General features: G+C 41.3%; 1 protein-coding gene across 1 annotated transcript; it reads right to left on the reverse strand.

Annotated features, from left to right (window-relative positions):
• Positions 1-8,505: 8,505 nt before the first annotated feature.
• Positions 8,506-13,710, reverse strand: LOC308143157 (terminal nucleotidyltransferase 5A-like). The gene is made up of 2 exons (XM_080513871.1): positions 12,789-13,710; positions 8,506-11,756 (listed from the first exon to the last, which is right to left on the reverse strand). The coding sequence occupies exons 1-2, from the start codon at positions 13,263-13,265 to the stop codon at positions 10,941-10,943; spliced, it is 1,293 nt and encodes a 430-aa protein (XP_080369997.1). The 5' UTR covers positions 13,266-13,710; the 3' UTR covers positions 8,506-10,940.
• Between the last annotated feature and the right edge of the window lie 6,647 nt (positions 13,711-20,357).

Genomic DNA, 20,357 nt, shown 5'->3' on the forward strand with positions numbered 1-20,357 from the left:
TTTACAGAGGTACAAAATGTTCTTTATAAAGGAGCGATTCACATATTGCTCACAATAACCTCTGAGAAAAGTTACAAAAAAAATATGTACTTTAGAGAACGAGACCCAAGTTGCGACAGTTAAAAACTGCATTGAGTGACTTGCATGAGCAAGTCATAACTGGTGAGTTTTCAAACAAACTAAACCCACAAAATAACGTTTTATAGTGCAAAACCACATAAGGATATGTATATATATATATATGTTTATCAGAGGTCAAATGCTAAGTGTTTCCAGGAATATAAAAGCACATGTAATTGCAATATGTTGTTGGTAAATGACATTGAGCTTCAATATTAAAAACAATATATATATATATATTATTTGTTAAGGTTATAGTGCTGCAGCAGCTGAATTCAATGAGGGAAGAGCAGCTGTGTCTCTCTGTCAAGTTTAAGATAAGTTTGTTTTGGGGTTTTTTCTCCGGTTGGGAACAATGCTGTGTAAATGAATCCAACAAAAAGTGAGTGTGCAGACTAAGCACAATCTGCTCCTGATTTTCCAACCAGCAGCACTAATCACGCATAACTCGCCAAAACATTTGCCCTGGTGGGTATCTGCAGACGAGCTGTTGTGACGAAGACGGCGTCTGGAATGGATTTAAGAGACGGAGAGTTCTTCTTCGCACAGTCACTAAACCATTTCCTCCCTGTAACAGCTTTCTCACTGACAATCCAGGGGCAACATGAACACTTTTATTGAGCCTCCAGGAAGTGGTAACACACAAATTATGAGCGTCATGCAGCATATACAATGAAATGATATATGATGCTGTAAAGCTGAATTGTAAACATGCCCACATGCACATGGTCATTTCTTGAGGCCACTTTAACTTTCTGTTTCCCTGCATTGCAACAAAGCTATACTTAACCACATACAGGTGTGTGTTTGGCACGAGCAAAGAGCTGGCAGGTGTGTTTGCTGCTACAATGTGATAATCACTATTATTATAACCCAGGTAAGAATAGACTTGTTCGCAGGAGGCCGGGGCGGAGACGAGAGCAAAGCAATATTGCTTTTACCAGGATGTGATTACACAAGTGGCATTTCTACTCCCTTACACATGCAATACACACATGAGAGGTACAGACACACACACAGAATGACAGCCTGTGACAAACAAACTAACACAAACTGGCACCTTGCTGATTTAAATTTGGCTCCAAATGAACCCTTAAGATGATATCAGCTCTGGGACTGAATACTCATTACAAATAACCATTATCCCACAGGAGGAAGGAGTGAGGGAAAAGTTTGCAAAAGGATGATAACATGAGGATAGTAGCACTTTATAAAACTATTTTATTGAATTTTTTATGCATAATCATAAATAATCACAAGGAAGAGTTCTCACACTTTGTCTTCTTTTATGTATTTGACAAAGCTTAACATGTCATCATGACTCAAACTAAGTGACAAACAAATCTCCACCCAGCATACAAGCAAACAATGAAACGAGTAGTTAAAAAACAAACAGGTATTTTTTCATGCTCCTTCACCGACTGGGCTAAATGCATCACTTTTCAGTACCTCCCTGGGTGTTGTAAACAGAAACCGGCAGGTGAAGAAAAAAAACACATGCGACTGACAGTGCCGACTGTAAAAGTGCAAGCCAATGTCTTGTTATATGACAACTTTGACCCAGTTATGACTTCAAACATTAACCTTCATCACAACTCAAATGCAAGTAAAACTGAAAGTTCCAACCTCCTCTTGGTTTTCTGTGGTGCCTCAGCCCTTTCACAACCTTAGAAACACACGCACATGTTTTGTATGAATTACCTTCCGGTAACATTGCATTTACTTGCATTCATTTCCTGCAGGCTTCCCGGACATTGAAACATGTCTTCTCCAGAATTTAGAATGGTTTTTTAAGCATGGTTGTTCTGTAGACAGTCTGGGGAAAGCTCCAAAGAAAGCATTATTCTCCAAAGTGAAGTTTTAGGAACCAAACCTCTAGGAGCCAAGACAAACGAAACGGCATGATAAGCACCAGCTGCACCAGTGATGAGAGCAAAAGTGATTTCCTAATCACTTACAGTATGTAGTCATGATAATGACAATTAAAACCATTTTAATCCAGATTGAGTTCAATCTCGTTAACTCCTGGCACGGTTAGTGTGTGTGTGTGTGTGTGTGTGTGGGGGGGTGACAATGCAATAGCAATGTCCTCATAAAATGCAGAACCGTGTGTGTGTGTGTGTGTGTGTGTGTGTGTGTGTGTGTGTGTGTGTGTGTGTGTGTGTGTGTGTGTGTGTGTGTGTGTGTGTGTGTGTGTGTGTGTGTGTGTGTGTGTGTGTGTGTGTGTGTGTGTGTGTGTGTGTGTGTGTGTGTGTGTGTGTGTGTGGACTTGTTGTTCTGTACTGGTGGGGACCGGAACATGACTGCACATTAACTCATATCACTATTGGAACATAAAACAGAAATGACTGGTTCCAAAAGTGTGCCCGGGAGGCACCAGAGAGCTTCAGTGGTAGAACTGTATCAGATATCAGATAGTATGTGTAAGTCAGGTGGATGCCAAATAACTATTCATAATTTTCTGATTTCATTTGTTTATGTGTGTAAAACTGTGAATTCGGTCCATTAGGTGGGCCTTGTCTTTTAAAATGAGACTATGGTTAGTAGTTACGACTGAGTTTAAAGTAATTCTGCAAGAAAAGAGTGCAATACAATGCTGCGTGTGTGCGTCTGGAAGGGAGATGGAACTCATAGTAACCACTTCCAACAAAATGACTGCATCTTCGTTCACGCCAGGCAAAGACGGTTTGATTTAAAAGCCATTTCCCCCAAGAGGTACCCCTTATTCTGAGTTTTTAAGGTTTGACTGGTGGCTATAGTGATGCTTTTACTGATGTATCAGGGCCAGAAACACGCCTCGACAAATGATATTTTCATGCTGTGGTCCTATTCCCAGTAACGCAATATCTCAAACCAGCCCTGTGGGAATTTTGTCACCATAAATATTTGCTTTAACTCTATAGAACATTTTCATAATTTGTTGCTCTCAAGTCGAGATTACTAAACTCACAAAGCTTCTTTTCACTTTAAGCTTAAAAAGACACTATTTACTCAAGAGTGCACTAACAATGAAAAATCAACTCGAATTAAAAAAAAAAAGAAAAATAGCTGAGTTTTAAAATATGCTATTTCATATCCAAAATACCAAACCTCAACTTCACTGTGACATCATAATGTCCCCCCCCCCCCCCCCTTTATGCAGTATCATAAGAGAAGAAGAAGCAGGTGTTTAAATCCTGAACTGGTGACTTGCCTTCAGTACTAATCAGATAATTGTGAGGATTCTGAAATAAATGCGTGTGGTACGTTCACATTTTGTAAGCTTCCAGCTTCTTTGGAGCAACATTCATATGTGAAACCCTTCCTTGGAGTCTAAACATGAAACAACTATCAACTCCATACACGAAACTCAGCCCGTAAAAGAATAAGAAAAAGGGTCACGCTTCTTGACGTACAAAATTACCTTAATGAATTGTGCATAAGTTGCTTGTTAGTACTGTTGTTAACAAAGTGATTTGCTCCATTGCACCTATTGGCCCTGTGAAATCTTCATCATAATTGTTTAACTCTATTGATATTATATGGTTGTGTGTTGTTACTGGATGATGAGGCCATCATTCGGGGATAGGAGAAAACCTGTACATATAGGTTGTTGTTGGTTTTTTTGGTGTGAAAAAATACAACAAAAAAGAACAGAATAAAGGGTTTGAGCTGAGTTGATTGCATCAGATTATGTCTTGACTACAAGTCTGTTGCACAAAGTCTACACTGCAAGTTGCAGGGACTTCCTGTGGTGATTCCTGTTACAGGTGAGCAGTGAAATTGATATTACTGCATGGTGAGTGTGAGAGAGATGCAACACCTTTGTCTCTTAAAGAACTTAAACATTTTTTTCAGGGGGGGAGGGGGAGCATCTTCATGCGTGACATGCACTGAATTGGAAGAAATTATAAAAACAATGTCGTTTTCCTCATGGGCCACTAGCACGTGCTGTCATTTGTTTTTGACAGGTGACTGTCAACTATAAAACTAAAGAACTACTGTATTTACGAGGCTGTCAGCAGCATTTCCACTGTCGACAGAGAGACGGTGCCTGAGCGTTTTCAGAAAGATGTGTTTTCCCTTGTTTACACGACAATGGAGTCGGTGCCCGGTCAAAAAGTTCCACCTTTGGAGCCATTTTCAAAAAGTTCTGAGTTGTCATGTGAACAGGCACCCTAAATACAATAGAACGTTTTGAATTCTCATTTGAAAATGTCTAAATGGGGCCTTTGTGCCGTTACCAGGTAGCTTGTGGAATACTGTATAAATGAATGCTCACTCAAAAGTCAATCACTCAAATGTAGTCGTATTTAATTAAATTTGACGCAAATCTCCTTACTGTGCACTGATGTGAAAAGCGTCAATGTTCTATTTATAGATCTATGACAAAGCAATTGTTTCTTACTGAAACGACAACATATTTTGACTGCTGTCAAATGTCTGTCTGCCTCTCCCTCTCTATTAATGGTGATCTCTGCTCTGCAACAAGCTAATCTGTATTCCAGTGCTTTCCCTGCTCCAGCTGGAGAACTATTTACATAACTCGGCATAAACACTTAAGTTTAGGGATGAATCTGATTTATTGCTGCAGCCTGCCAGTTGTTTGGCATCTGATATCACGGAAAGTCTCTGTGGTTGGTTTGTTCCGCAAGTATGAATTATTGTGATTGTGTTGTCTAATAATCAAGAAGATCGGGTTTTGCTTATAGTGGCTATTTTTAATCTCTAAAAGCAACATCGCCATGAAATGTCTGACACAGAATACTAGACGCTAAGTCAAGTTTTCCGCTAACACAAACACATGATTACAGGCGTGCGCGCACATACACACTCGTTCTCTTCTTCTTCGTCTATCTCCCTTTTTCTCTTTCACACCGTGCGCGCACACACACAGATCGTTGTTTCTCACAGTCTCGTCTGGCTGTTGTTTGATTTACTCGGTGACCTCTGACTCTGGCCGGGCTGAGCTGGATGGACTCTTGGCCGCACTTTCCCTCCAACTGGTTCATCTCCAACACACCACTGCTGGACATGAGCACGTACATATGTTTCAATGTATAGACAACTTGTAGTGTGTACAATCGCTCTTTATTGTGTAAACGCAAAATAGAAAGGAAAAATACGACACCGTGCACTCAGAACACGTGATGTTGTCGCTTGTTTCTATCTATCATTTGCGCCTGTGCTACTATCCACACATAATAAAAACATCTCGTCAGCGCTATGACCATAATTCATGTTGCTCCTAAGTGGTGCTATTCAGTTCTTGTTTTTGTGAAGTCTAAAATCAATAAAGATGCCAACAGCAATGTGACTGCAGCTGAGCTTTGCCTGTGGAAATACATCCACAGAAGAGTATCGTCTAAAATAATTCAACTATAGATAACCTTTCAAAATAGTCAGATTTCATCTGTGGCACATTAAATCACCAACAATCTTCTAAATTGAACCCCTCAGAAATATGGTTATTATTCAAGGATATTAGAAAAGAAAACTCTCATTGGACTTTGCTGGTTTTCATTTAGTTGCCTTAATGTTCCCTCTCTAAAATGTGGCATGCATTGTAATGAAATGTCTATTGATTTATCTGTCCCTCTAATCTCAACATGTGCCTAGAGAGCTAAAGTAAAACAGAGTGGTAGTAAAGATATTAGCCTCTTGGACAATGAGAAATAGCTAAATCTGTGTTGAATAAATCTGTCATCACATGCATAAACATGTAAATCTAACTAGATTCTTTTAACTTGCATTTCTTTGAGCTGTGGTACTTTTTTCTGAGCATCCTTCAAGGCTGTCCATGGCTTTTTGAACACATGTGACATTTCCAGTGCATTTTCTTTCACATCTGAGTAAACTAGGATCATCATCATCAAAGCATTCTCTTGCTGGATATTTGGAAATAAAGTCGGCAGTGTTCTCAGGTCTGTAGAGTCACTATACAACTGAAACCAGCAGGAAAGTAGTTTAACTTGGCAATAGGACAAGAAACAGGGACGAGTCACCAGCCTGGCTTTGCTAAAAGGCAATAAAATCCATCCACCACCAACACCTCTTAAGCAAGTTGTATCTTTTTTTATTTTTGGTACTATATTATTTCTGGGATTAAGAGGTGCCATTCGGTGCAAATGGTTGCATTTATGAAAGAGGAAGGCCATCTGTTTCCCTCATTTCCTTGCTTTACATTAATCTGAGTTACTTTCAGTCCACTCAATGTAAATACATGAGAGCATCAGTTTGAAAGTCCAGGCTTTAGTGATGTAAAGTTAAAAAGAGAAATTCTTGTTTCTGGTCTTATAGTGAGTTTTAAATTGTGCTTTTTTGTTTGTTTTTATTGACATGATTTTACTTTCACCCCCTACATTTTAACACAAGTGTCTCATTTCCAGACACGTGTACTTCAAAATGTGTGTAAAAGTATAACATGTATATGGGTGGACATGTACAGTATATAAATTTAAACTGTGCATATTCTTTTATATGCATGATCTTTTTTTCTGAATAAAGCACTATAACACTTTTTTAATCTATCATTTATTTTTCAGCAAAACTTTTAGTTCAAGTGTCTTTAGTGACTGCCTTGCCTGTGTCCTTTCAAAGCACAGTGGAGACAAACATTGCATATCAGCTGCAGTCAAACCAGAGAGGGAGACCTAACTGTAGCAAAAGTTGTTGCTTTTAAGTATAATACAAAAAAGTGTCTACAAAGAGTTTTTGTTCATTAGTTTTTTCATACACTGGATACACTTCAGGAACTGTATTTTTTTAGGAAGTTCAATGAGTCTATCTATTGTCCCTCTTTTTTGTTTTTTTTTCCAAAAACTTCTACTGGGGTGAAGAATGTGAAATTATTGTCACATGTCTTTATGACATGTTCGTTTCTTCTCTTTTCTAAATAATTGGATGACACACTGTCTCACCTCAGCCAACTTGTTGAGACACTCCATTAAAGCGCAAACTTCCTGAGCTGACCGAGTTATTGGGGTTAGCCCTTTTCCTCATTGGGCAACACACTAAATGCCTCAATCCCTTGTTCTCAGTTCCCTTTAAGCCCTTGATAAGGAAGTGGACTCATTTTCTTTTTCTTTTGTGCCCTTTCCATTGAGACTGACCTACAAGACTGCAGGAGATGAGGCAGGTATATGTTACAGTACAATGGCCAGCAAATCTCTTCACAGAGGCAACACCAGAACCTTGAGTACATGCTTACAGAGGAAGGCTAATCAGCTTTCAGCGGATGGGCTAATGTCCTTACAGTGGCTGAGAGGGGGGCCTATATTTAGCATATACTCTCTCCCTCTTAACTGGGGATAACACTGGACCTGTTCTGCTCTCCATTGCTCTCTGCTTAAATTTACAAGAACAAGAGAGCAAAACGAACAGAATATACACATAGACCTGAAAAAAAAAGGTTGTGTTTCCGTGTGAGTCACTTCACTGACGAATGACTACCTCTACACACACCAGAGGAGCATCAAAATGCCAGAACTTAGGTGGAAGGCAGAATTTGAGTGACTAGAAAACAAGCAAGGTGGCAGACAAAGAGACAGCAAAAAGACTTTGATAGTATTATTTCTCAATGCCAGCAGGGAAAGTGACATCTGGAGGCTTCAAGTCATTAGAGGGATACAGACCTGCAGCCAATCTACTTGGCAAGTTGCCATGTGTCTCCGGAGACCAGGGCTCTGCTGGTGGTAAGGTCTCTGCATCATACATACCGAGACATAATCGCTCCACATTGTAACACATTCATTGACCAGCGCAATATATGTATCCCAAAAAATCTGACTGAAGTCTGAAGAAATTGTGTTTCCATGCAAAATCAACAAGCCGCTTTGCTTCTGAAACTCAGAAAAAAAACCAACAAAAAAAAAACTGCCCACTTACAGGTGGTGTAAATTAGAGACAAGGGGAAGAGCACTGCTATCTTCAGGAACAAATCTCAAAGCACAAAGACTTTACCATCGTATAAGTCTTTGCATTCATCGCAATTCATATTGTTATCTCAGTACTTGAGCAGCATTATCTGATGTTTACCAAATATCGTGCAGCCCTGACAGACATGTGCGTGCTGTTTCACTCGGAACAAACGAGGTTGGCAACGCTTGCCACCATTGACGTCAACCTGTGATGTCCCATGACGGGGAAATCCTTCACGTTCAGCTGTCGGTCGCTGGCAGGAAAAGTTGTGCCTGCTGGGCTCGTGCAGCCACCTAAGTGCATTGACCTAATGAAGACTTGTACTTTGTCTGTCAAACCCTGAACATCGCATCTCAATGCCAGAGCTGGATAAACTCGGGTGTAATGAGGGGAAATGTCAGGCTGACTGCCATTGAAGCTGTAAGTGAGAGTGAAAGAGCCTACAAGAGGAAGAACACTGACAAGAACTCTGTTCTGAGGGTCATTTGTTTTGGTTTTAATCATCAAGTGAGTCAACTTGAGCACAATTATCAGATCATCATATTCATGCCCGGACAAGACGGGAATTAAAAACACAGAGGAACAATGAAACAATCTCTTTAGAGCAACAGAAATCCATATGAAACACCTCAGAGCACACATACAATAAACACAAGTGTCCCATGCTGTAGCTAATGTGTCCTCCTGCACTGCTCTTCATCTGCCAAAATAATAGACTTGTTTGCGTACACCACCCAAAAAGATTACTCTTCGATCTGATGACACAGCTTCAGGTCTGCCTTGCTACATCAGCCAAACTGTACAAAAATAGAGCTTGATAGAAAAATAGGAGATCTGACATGTTTGAGAGAATATAGTTTCTTGAACATGTAAAGCTAAAAAATAATAAAACAAAATGTACACCACTCATTTTCACAATCATCACAATAAACGCCATACCCCAAAATCGTCCCCAATCTGTTTTATTGCTTCTTAAAAGATATCTTTGGGAATTATGTTTGCCTGCGTTCTTGGTTCTCATGTGATTTCCTCGCTGAGATGGAGTTTGCGCTGAAAGACAGGGAGAGTTTACGTCATATTTGAAATTTTTTGCTTTTCATTCAGAGAGGATGACTCTGCCGGGTCACCGACTCTCCCTGCGGTCCGACTGTCGTCTGCTGTAACATTCCTGTACACACAATCCATTCTCCACCCTTCTGACAAACAACCTGCTTGCGTTTTATTTCACACATGGAGAAAGTTTTCCTTTACAGTGCACACATTAAGAAAAGATGCATTCAAACTGCATACAGTTTAGAAAAAAAATAATCATTCTCATTTGTATTTATCAAAATATTTTTACACATTTGAATGTATCACAATTTTCCAGTGTCCATTTTGAAAAGTGGTCGCCTTCTGTTTCATAATTCAATCTCCATGAGAGTCTGCTGTTAAAATCACTGTGGTAACCAGAAGGTACCCTATAGTATTTCTGTGAGCCAGTAGCACTGTAGAGCCATGTCCCTGTGTCTATTAGTTGCATAAGGATGGATTGGACGCATGCCGCAGTGGATTAAAGGCAGACTTGGCTGACATGATGCCGCCGCTTTCATTCTATTTACTCATTGACAGCTTTATTTGCATTAGCTCTAACACTCTCGTCAGACATTAAAGGAACATTTTGGGTGTATTTCAGTGAGTAGCACCAAATGTAAACACGATTTGCTGACAAGAAAACTCCATGGGGCATTTCAAAGTAAACTTCAGTTCTGTATGTCATCAATGCCAAAGTGCACAAAAACACTGCAAGGAGTGCATTTCTTTTTGCAGATTATCATCCCGTTGAGATAGCTAACTTTATTCAATAATAGGCTGTATGCTTGGATTCAATGTAATTTTTTTTTTATGCACATTATAAACAAAATACCAAGATTTGACCCCCAACAAGCTCCCCTCTCTTTTTTTGGTTCACCCTCTTAACCCTCCCACAAGATGGTGAGATTATGTGGTTACTTCCTCTTTGGTAATCAGGATGTGTACTTGTAAAGCAGGACTGCTGATAAGAACAGTCTTCAAGCCAAAACACAGTTGTCAAGGATCATATGGTCCAAAACCTCCCTCAGTGTAAGAGGCCTTACTCTGTAAAATGTTTGACCTCTCAGTACATTCATAATCACCTTGTAAATGTCAATGAGACCGTTCAATAGTCTGCTATGATAAAGAATCACAAAAATATCTCTTCCCTTTAGGCTTTATCTAGGCACTTAAAAATGATTCCTGTAAAGAAATAAAGCATGCATTGTTTCGTTGTTTTTTTTTGGGTTAGAGTTGAGAAAAGTGGGTTAGTAAACAGTGTCCACTTCCACTTTTTTTTTGCATTGTCTGTAAAGTAGGTACTTTCTGTCCTCCAGTTCAATACACTCAGTGCACATGGGAAATATCTTCAGCACATTTTGTGTCTTCTGCAACTGTTTGTGTCTCTGCGAAACTGTTTCGCCTGGTAATGTGACAATGTGGCTCATCCACATGCTCATCATTTAAAAATGTATCTTCCTGTGAACTGCACCTCGCAGCACGTGATTGAAATATATCACCCTAGCCATTGATGACTCCGATGCTCAGCTGTGGTTTGCAGCTGTTCCGCAAAACTCTTGACAGGATGGGCCAGCCTCTCTCTCTTTCTCAGTGGCACCTTCCTCATTTGTGCCAAAAACCCTCCAGCTGAGGCACCTTAACCCTGGGAGGAGCCTTACTTTTTTTTTTTTTTTTTTAATTCTCTTCTTTTATCTGTCTAATTTTATCTCCTGCTTTTCCTTTTCTCATTTCCCTTCTTTATCCCATCTCAACAATGAGATGCGGAGATCAGTGCTCGTCCCTTTAAAGGGGCAGTGAGTTCTTCCAGTTACACACAAGTGCATGGATGACATGGATTTACGCGGGTTTTAGTTACAGGGCAACCAGGTGGCATACATGGGATGTGGCGTAGCAGCAAGGTACTGTTGAGGACGTGAGGGATGACAGGGGTAAACAGGCTGGACCTGCGCTACGTAATAGTTGCTGAAGTTGCCGTCTGAGACATAAGGAGCTGGCTGGTAGAAGCAGGTGACGTTGGCAGCAATGGGGATCGCGTTCTGCTCGGCAAGGACCCGAAGGGCCAGCGAGGAGATGAGGCTGAGCGTCTGACGCCTCTCATGGCCCATCAGGCACACGGTGCTCTCCTGCACCACGTTGTGCAGTGTGGCCAGGTAGTCGTACTTTCTGTCCTCCAGGTCCACAAAGTGGTTCTGCAGATATGACTCCAGCTTCCTCCTCTGCTCACTCACGTCTGGAAAGTCTATGAAGAAACGCGAACACATGTAGCGCTGCAGCAGCTTCATCTCGGTGTCGGAGGCCGCACGGAAACCCCGAACCAACAGGTGGCAGTACTTGAGCAGTCCCCCACCTCGGATCTCTTCGGGACTCCTTGTGCAGATGAGGCGCTTGCGGAGGTGGTCGAGAGCGGTGGGGAAGTCGCCGTAGACGCTCTCCCCGAGGATCGTGGGATGGAAAGTGGCAGCCATTGGGTGCTCGGAGCACTCATAGAAGAGGAGAAGTGAGTCCAGCCGGATCTGGAAAGAGTCCACGCTGAACTCGAACTGCCGTCGGAGAGAGTCCACAAACTTGAGCTCCACATTCTTGCCATGGTTGTTGGAGAGTGAAATGAGACTCCAGCGATCTGAGTCATTGCAGACCTTCACCATCTTCTGCACATAGGCCTCCTGGAAACAAACGCATAGTAAAGATTAGGTGTTGTCACAGACTGGGAATATGGATCCTCACTGACAACACCTCACATTTCTTCATGTGTTTATCAGGTCACTGAGTCTATTTATACAAACTTAAGTCAGACAGCCAGGAAGTTACATGAGTACCTAAAGAACTTTGGATAACAGATAGTGTCTTTTAATAGCTGATAAAAACAGGGTATTTGCTGAACTTGCACTGAGTAATTTTACTTATTTAATTTTGTGTAGCTAATATGAAAGTCCCTATAATCTCATAAAACCAAATAGTTTCCTGTACTGGATCATATGAAATCTCAAGAGGCAATTAATATTTAAGATCTAGGTCATTGTGTATCAATTTTGTCATCACAATAACTGGATTTGCTCAAAGTTTTTAAAGTGCTTTCACCTATGATTTATTTAGTCTTTTGGACATAAGGGGAATATCGTTAAAACCACACAGAAATCCAGTTGCCTATACATTCATCACGTTTAGCTGTGAATAAACTCCTCCTCTGCTCTTTTTACAACAGTATTACGATACCAGTAATTGTAGGTTCTCATCATATGGTGCACAAGCAGTTCATCTTATCAATGTTTCCATGACTAGGTTTAAGAGGGATTGTTCCGTGGGCCATGGGATGATATGATTTGGATTAAAACACTTTGAAGACTGCTTTAGTTTGTGCAGGCCTCAATAGCTCCCCATTACTGTTATTTCCACCAGATAAAAATCTGTACTCAGCATGTTAGTCATGATGTTTTGCTGATCACATCTGTTGGTGGACCATTAGTAGCTTGGGTAGTCCTTGGTATCCAGGTAACTGAGGGAAGACTGATTAATGTGGATCCGACTCCAATTGGATTAGACTGAATCCTCTTTAAATTGGCAACCTTTTCACTATTGTACATTCATGTTTTTAGTTGTTTGAACATAACCAGGTACGAATTCAGTTTGTAAAATTAGATTAAGAGTTGAATTAAAAATATGAGCAATCACGGGAAAATTAAAATTATCCAGCCTACCTTTAAGGTCACCGGTGTGATTTTTTCCTTGTTCACTCCATCAGGCAAGAAGTCCAGGAGAGAGTCCAATACTATGTCTTTCACTATCTGGAACTCCATCTCCCCTTTGAGATCTGCGCAGAATATTAGGTCCAGATCTTTCCATCCCAGACCGCTGTCCTCGTGCAGGACGTAGCTGGCCGCGGATCCATTCAGCCTCACCTCCCGGACGTGTATCCGCTTCTCCTCCATGCGACTCCGGACCACCTTGACGATGTCCCGCGGCTTCACCTCCAGCGTGGGGAAGCTCCAGCGGCCGTGGATGGGGATGGAGCCGGTGAGGATTGCGTCCAGCCGCTGCACTTGCTGCCAGTTGAGCACGCTGAGGTTGATGCTCTCCCCGTCGGACGCGCACCCGACGCCCTCGTTCATGTTTAATCGGGAGGTAGACTGCTGGACGTTGACGACTGATCTTTCCCCCAACTCCGGCTGGAGCATCAGCCGGGTGCAAAGTATCGTGGAATTGACCCTTTGGAGCTGAACTCGATCATAACAAGGTGCCGGACGGCCAAACGTCTCTACGCATGACGGAAAGTTCGAGCTGGGCGGCGTTGTCCTACTTCTTACATAAAGTCTCAACTGCAGACAAATTCAGTTTATGAATCGGTGTCACCTTCTCTCCGCGTCCCAAAGGCTCACCGACGCGTCCATTCCATCCGCCCGTCTTTAACTTCTGTCCTCCTCGTCTGGAGCACTTTTACGCACGGGTCATTACGCGTCCGCGTTGCGCAGCAACTTTCTGCATCGTTTTCCCCCCCCCCCCTTCTTCTTCTGTTTGTTTGTTTTTGTTCCCGATTTAATCCACTTTTCCAACGCACACCTTCTTTCTGGAGGCGGTGTATGGCTGCTTGTCCTTTACATTTTGGCCAGTGGTCGCTGGTGATACCGCGTGATGCCGCCACAGGGTTGCTGCTCCACAGCTGCTGGAGAGGTTGTGAACAGTGCGCTTCCCGTCTGAGAGGACTTGGGGCGGGTCGGGTTGATTGACAGCACACACCTACTAATAGCTGCCCCCGCTTCTCATTCAGTCTTTGACTGGATGGGACTTTGAAGACTGAGGCGTGTCTGCATAATAAAGCGCTGAAAGAGGGAAGGTGTCAGAATATGAAGCAAACTTTTATCATTTGTCCATCACTTCGTCCTGATCCCGCAAAACACACACTCGCATCACTACAGAGATGCAGCCGCCAACCACTCATTCACAATTGTCACTTCCACAGACTTGGTCAACTGGAGATATAATTTTGCTGTAATATAGAGTAATCTAGTCTTCAGTTCGTTGTGAATCTCGAAGAACTTGTGATATATCTGTACAGATAGGCCTGGTAATTCTTATTTGAAATTGAAATTGAAGCTGCACGTGCACGCCCTCTCGGGTTGTTTACTCATCATCCTTTGCAGTCATCTTCAAGTTTTTTTCAGTTTGATGCATAAGATTTTTTTATTTCAGAGTTGCATCAAAACATCAAATAAATGCACAATCCAAATAAGTAGATAATGTAATGTATATTAAGTAACTAACACTTTTAAAGTCTCTCTGTTGGCAATGAGGCCTTCATATCAAATGTACCCTGTCCATCAGGATGTAGGCCAGTCTCAGGTTAGTTGTCATGGAGAATCTATCAGTGCAGAGCTTGGCGCATATATCTGCGTCACTGCAGACGAGCCCATAAACCAGCTTACCAGATTACCCTTTGTTGCAATGACACACACGTTCACAGAGATGCACACAGGCATGCACTGTGGAGTGTGTGTGCGCACACACACACACCCTTCAGTAGAAATGCGGCGTCTTTGATGCTCTGAGAGAAGCTGAAAAGTATGATTGTAATGTGTAGAGGAGAATAAAACTATTGTTTCAAATTATGCAAATTGAGCAAGCGGCACTACAACAGAAATGCAAATTCTATCATTTCATAATTGCAGCAGGACACACGAAGACAAAGTAACAAATTATATCATTATATGCCTATGAAGTGTTTTTGCAGTGGTTTTCGCTTGCTAGTATTGTTCATTTTCCCATGTCAATTAAGCAACAGACCCATTTAAAGATAGGCATGTGTTTCATGGTTGTCTCAATGCAGTTTTGTTGATTTACAAAATTTTTTTCCAAGGCTGTCGTCTGTGTCTTTTGCAGGCTGTTAATAGAGAGCAGGTCAGTGACACTAGTCTCGCTTCCCCATTCACCAAGTGGCTCAGGCTTACTGCTCGGGATACTTACCTCGAAGTAGCTCCAGTACTTACCTGACCTCTGACTTGTCAAGTGGATGATATTGGCTTGGTTTCCGATGTCTGACGACATCCGAGGATTGGTGGGGGATTTCAGATAGACCCCGTGGCAGCTTTCCAAACCAATTGCTACATAAAGAGTCTAATTTGAGTTCATAAGCGTACGGCATGTTGCATGTGTGTATGGAATGTGGTCGATGTTCAGCTGACATTTCCGTGGTTTTGATCAGTTAAGTATGCATGTCTCATTATGTGTGAGTAACTGAACAAACAGTTCTCTCTCTGTTCAGGGTCAGTTTTGATGGAACCAACAGCTTCTTTGAAAGCTTCAATGTTTCTGCAGCAAGTAGTTAGATTTAAAATATCTGTCTTCGTATTTCAACGGTTGAACTTTATACCTGCTCTTTGACTTTCATCATCCTTCTTCCGACCTTTGTTTTCACCATTACTACACGTGGAAGTTCGTTAAGGGATTACAGTGAACCCGCAAAGTAAACGTGCATCCAGTCCTTCCTCCTTCCCTTTCTCGCCTCTCCTCTCTTAACGACTTTTACTATTTTTATTTTCCTTCTGGATTTTCATTAGAAGGGAAGAATTAGGATGTTGAGTCAACGTGGCATCATGTACTCTCTTTGGTCCAAGTAGCTTTCTTGATTGTTAAAGACTGCAGCCTTAAAGCTGATAAGAACTTGATTCATTTGGCACAGCAGTATTTGGAGAGTATTTGCTGCAATCATTCACGTATAGGCAAAAGTCCCAAACTATAGCTTTCAGGTTAAATGTCTCACTCCAAAGAACATTTTAGTTGTTCATACATGCTGGGAATGTAAAAGCCTTGGTTATGTTGGACTACTACATGTAGAGAATGGATGCTTTCTGGTGGCACAGTTCAAGTCAAATGTATCAAACTTGCAAAAGCAACAGTAGAAAATAAAACAACCAACAAACTAATCAGAATTATTTTTTCAAAATAATTAGTTTAATGATGGGTTCTTTTGAATATTTATAATGAGCACAAATTTGAAGCTATCACCAAGTCAATTATAGCTCATCTATACTAACAAAAGCCAAGGTTACACCCAATTAGCTTTATTTTTAGAAGAGGAACTGAAGTATGTAAGTCTTTCAGGATGAAAAACCTGTTGTAGATAATTGGACACATCTCTGCTGAGCGTATTCATGCACTCATCTTTAAATTTGAGGCGTCAACCAGGATGAACGACCATCTGAGGTGTAAAGCAATGCTTGGAGCAATACATTCTTTACACATAAGGTGTATTCTCATAAAAAGCAGTGTAAATTAGTGGTAGGGAAATCTATGCTTTAAATCAACTGAAAAATTAATATTTGCTTTGACAAATTACATTCATGGCCAACATGGTTCAGTGGGACAAGAATTCATTTACACAGCGTTTGTCAGTGACACAATTTACAAACTAGCAACAAACAGCTGTCACCGTTTGTGCTGTGGATGCGGTTGGTTCTGAACTTGTAAATTATAGTAGCATGTGGCAGGAGGGATTAACCTACTGCTGATTGAATAAAGGCTGGAGTAAGGCCTCAAGTGAGCAGGTGAGTATTTTCCATTACTATTATCCTCCTTGTTCCCTGGCCAGACTGTCGGGTATCCCCCCTGAACTGGATGTTCCAATATTAGAGTCCACTCAGTGGTGTAAGTCTACTCCACCTGTGAACTGTTCCCCAGCCACTAATGAGATTCACTGATATGCTGTGTGCTGCAAGCCAGGCCAAAAGGCTCCCCGGTTAGACCGCAGTGGCTGCTGTAAAATAGAAACAAACTGCAAGGTGATTCCTGAAGTCAATATTACCAGTCACTTTTCATATCACATCAAGAGTTTTAGCCCAGGCAGGTTTTTGATATTTTTTTTCTTCCTCTTGAATCGTACTTGTGCAACTGTCAGATTTTCATATGACTGCACTTGACCATGCACGGACTTGTCCATGAGACAGACTCAAATATAGCTGATGTAAAACAGATTTGTGAGTGGTTTTATAGTCCTACATATCAAAGGGCAAAAAAAAAAAAATGAACCTGTTTACATTTCACCTATCATTAAATGGACATGCAGCAGACATTGTTTGTACAGACAAATCTGGAAAAATGAATAGAATATTGTCTGTGAACTGGACTTAAGTTTTTTTTTTTATGCAACCCTTGAGATTCATACAGTCTTCCAAGGCCATGTTATTCTTCAGTCTTCAAACAATTTGTTCTGCTTTTTTTTTGAGCTGTCATGACTGATGGCAGTGAGCTGCTGTAACAAGGCAAATAGGAAGTGAGTTGCTGAGTGTGTGACTCAGCTTCCTGTAAGATAAAGTGGTTGGACACTTTAATACCACAGAGACACTGATGGTCTCTTTCTCATATGGAAACGGACACTGTGCATGCAGCAGACACTGATGCTAAAACATTGAGATTTGGGTGAAGTGTGCAATGAGTGTGCACCTCATGCACAGCAAAGCAGACGACTTAACATTTCTTAAATAAATAAATTAGTTGCTCTGGAAATGACAACCCAGTTTGTGAAGTCTATTCAGTAATCTTGTTTTTGACGTTTGTCAGAAAATGTTTTGAGTAGGTGGTTTCCAGATGGTTTTAGGACACAAACATAGTTTTGTTTCAGTTCCATGTATATGTTCTCTATTGGGAAAAAAACAAACAAGAAAAACAAGTCTAATGAATTAATCTCGTGGCATATCAGAGACAAAGCTCATGTTACAGCTGAAATATATTCACAATAAAGTGGAAAAAAATTGGAAATAAGCATGCAGTACTTTATACTTTTATCAAAATGTAGGTGGTTTGGTGGGCCTTCATTACATAGGAAGTCACATGTGTACAGTGCTTTAGTCAAAGATGTTATAAATAACTGCACGAAACCACAGAAATAATCATAATACATTTTAGGTTTAGATATAGATCAGATATGAAGCGGCAGGTAATAGTAGACAGGAATGGACATGAGTTAATTTTGTTCAATATACTACCACAACTTTGAGATATTGTTCTTCCAGTTTAAAAAGGGGAATTGGAAAACCCCTGCACAGTACCAGCAAAGGTCACGTTTTCAACATTAAGGCACGAGAGCACCATCTGCTGGTGTCGTCGCCGTCGTCTCATTGTGTCCACCCCGCTTGGTGGCGCTCTTTTCGCACCGGTTGAATCTGAGTGGGCGCTTTTCTCAGTCATTTTTCTCTTTGACCCTCAGCTTCACACACAGAAACGTTGCCGCGTGTATTTGTGCAGCTGTGTTGAGTAAACAGAGTCGATGCTGAGCCAAGTTGAGGTCAATTTAAACTTTATTGCGGTGCATGGTGATCCCGTTTTGAAAGCTTGAATGGGTAAACTGCACTAATTAAATGCATACAGACACTCAAACAGACGAGTTATCAATCATCTGGACAATGGCTGTTTCTTCTCTCGCTCTCTCTGTCTGTGTAGCAGTTATATGCGTGTGTGAGGAGTGACTTTGGGCCAGTATCTGAATTCTGAGTTGCATGACTGAAGTGACTCCAGAGTGTCGGCAATAAAAATCTTTATTATTTTCTGCATTTTTCTTTCCTTTTAACACCTGTGTCAGCATTTTCACATGTCAGAAGTGGAAAGTAACCCAGTATTTAACAATGTTGAGTCAAATGCCTTTTGAGAAGATCCCACTGTTGACTGTGCCTGGTTGTCTGGGCAGGAATGTGCATTTCTCAGATCACTCTTCATTTGTGACGTTTTTCGACAGCGTCTCATATAGAGCAGCTGTAACATGTTATCTCCCATGATGAGGGAAAGCAGCATATGGAATGCATAGAAAGTAGCACAAGAAATGCACATGTGCAGCCACACCCTGGTATTGGAAATCGGTTTGTTTCACTGCGAGTACAAACAGATTTCAGCCCACATCAGGTTATTGCTGGGTCTTTAAGGCTCCAGATGAACAAAGAGTGTAGATATCTTGATATGCACCCTGGTCTTTGTTGAGCCAGGGGCTGCAGGTGATGTGGCAGTCATTTTGTGCTGTGGTTGGTCATTTGGCACTTGGCTCTATCATGAAAGGTTTAGGGTGGGGTTCCACTCCTCTGTCTCCTCTGCCTGCAGAGAGCAACCTTGGCGAACAGTGATTTAGGGTGAGCTGTACTTGAGTCACTCCCACCACGCAGACCAGCGGAGGTCCAGAAAATGGGGCAGTGTGTGTCAGATGAAAAGAGGAAAAATGCTCCTCGGTGTGTAATTGAGGTCTTGGATGAGTAGAGAGAACAGTGAATAAAGAGGAGGGTAAAACGTAGGCTGCAGGGAGTGATGATGAGTTGGACATCAGAGGAAGGTGGGGGGGAGAGAGGCTGGGAAAAATAAACGAAACATCATAAGACAAAGATGAATGATGAAGAGCCTAAAATAAAATTGCTAACTCAGATCCCAGTGGACCACGTTTCAGTCTCCCAGCCAGCTCATCCCATCCAACCCTGATGTCACACACCACATCTGAGCTCATCTTCATCCTATGAGAAATGGGAATATCCCTCATCCTCACAGGCTTTTTCTTAGTTTTTCCCCCTTGGTGATCTTTGGCTCTTGACATACCTCCTATTTTTTTTTTTATCGTTTTAAAAAATATATATATATAAATATGTTCTCAGAATCCCTAAAGACTCATGTCCAGCTACTACATATAACATCTGATTATGAAAGTGAATGCGGATCCTTCATCTTTTCATCTTCTCAAGTCTTTGTCCAAACAGGGTCACAGTGTCAATGGTCTCAGCGGAGAACACAAAATCTCAAACGTCTTTTGTTTTCTGAATCGTCCACCAGCCCTCAAGCTCATGCCTCAGTTGGGAGTCATCCTGTTGGGATATCTTAAATACTGTAGTGCCAATTGGGGATTTAAGTCGCCTCACAAAACCAGATAACTGTGTTTCTCATCACGATGTGTTGTGGAACGATACATTGGAATATTATAAGAAAGTAAAAACATGATATACATTTCTCAAGACATTTTACCAAGTAAAACTAAAGTCCTAACATTTTCCTGATCTACCTTCCTTCTCTGCCAAGGACAGTTATTCTCTTTCAGCTGCTTATATCCGGGGTCATATTGTTATGGGTCATTATGCACAGTTTATGGGAGAAGAGGGATCTAGATCATCTCATTATTTCATTACTGCCATGGCTTGACACAACCTGCAGCTCATGTTATTCCGAACTAAACCATCATTTCTGAACTAAACACCAAGATACCTTAACTCCTGGAGGGGCCCCAACAAACTTGAGGAAAAAATAAAATAAAA

This window comes from Blennius ocellaris (assembly GCF_963422515.1).
Source record: "Blennius ocellaris genome assembly, chromosome: 18".
NCBI lineage: Eukaryota > Metazoa > Chordata > Actinopteri > Blenniiformes > Blenniidae > Blennius > Blennius ocellaris.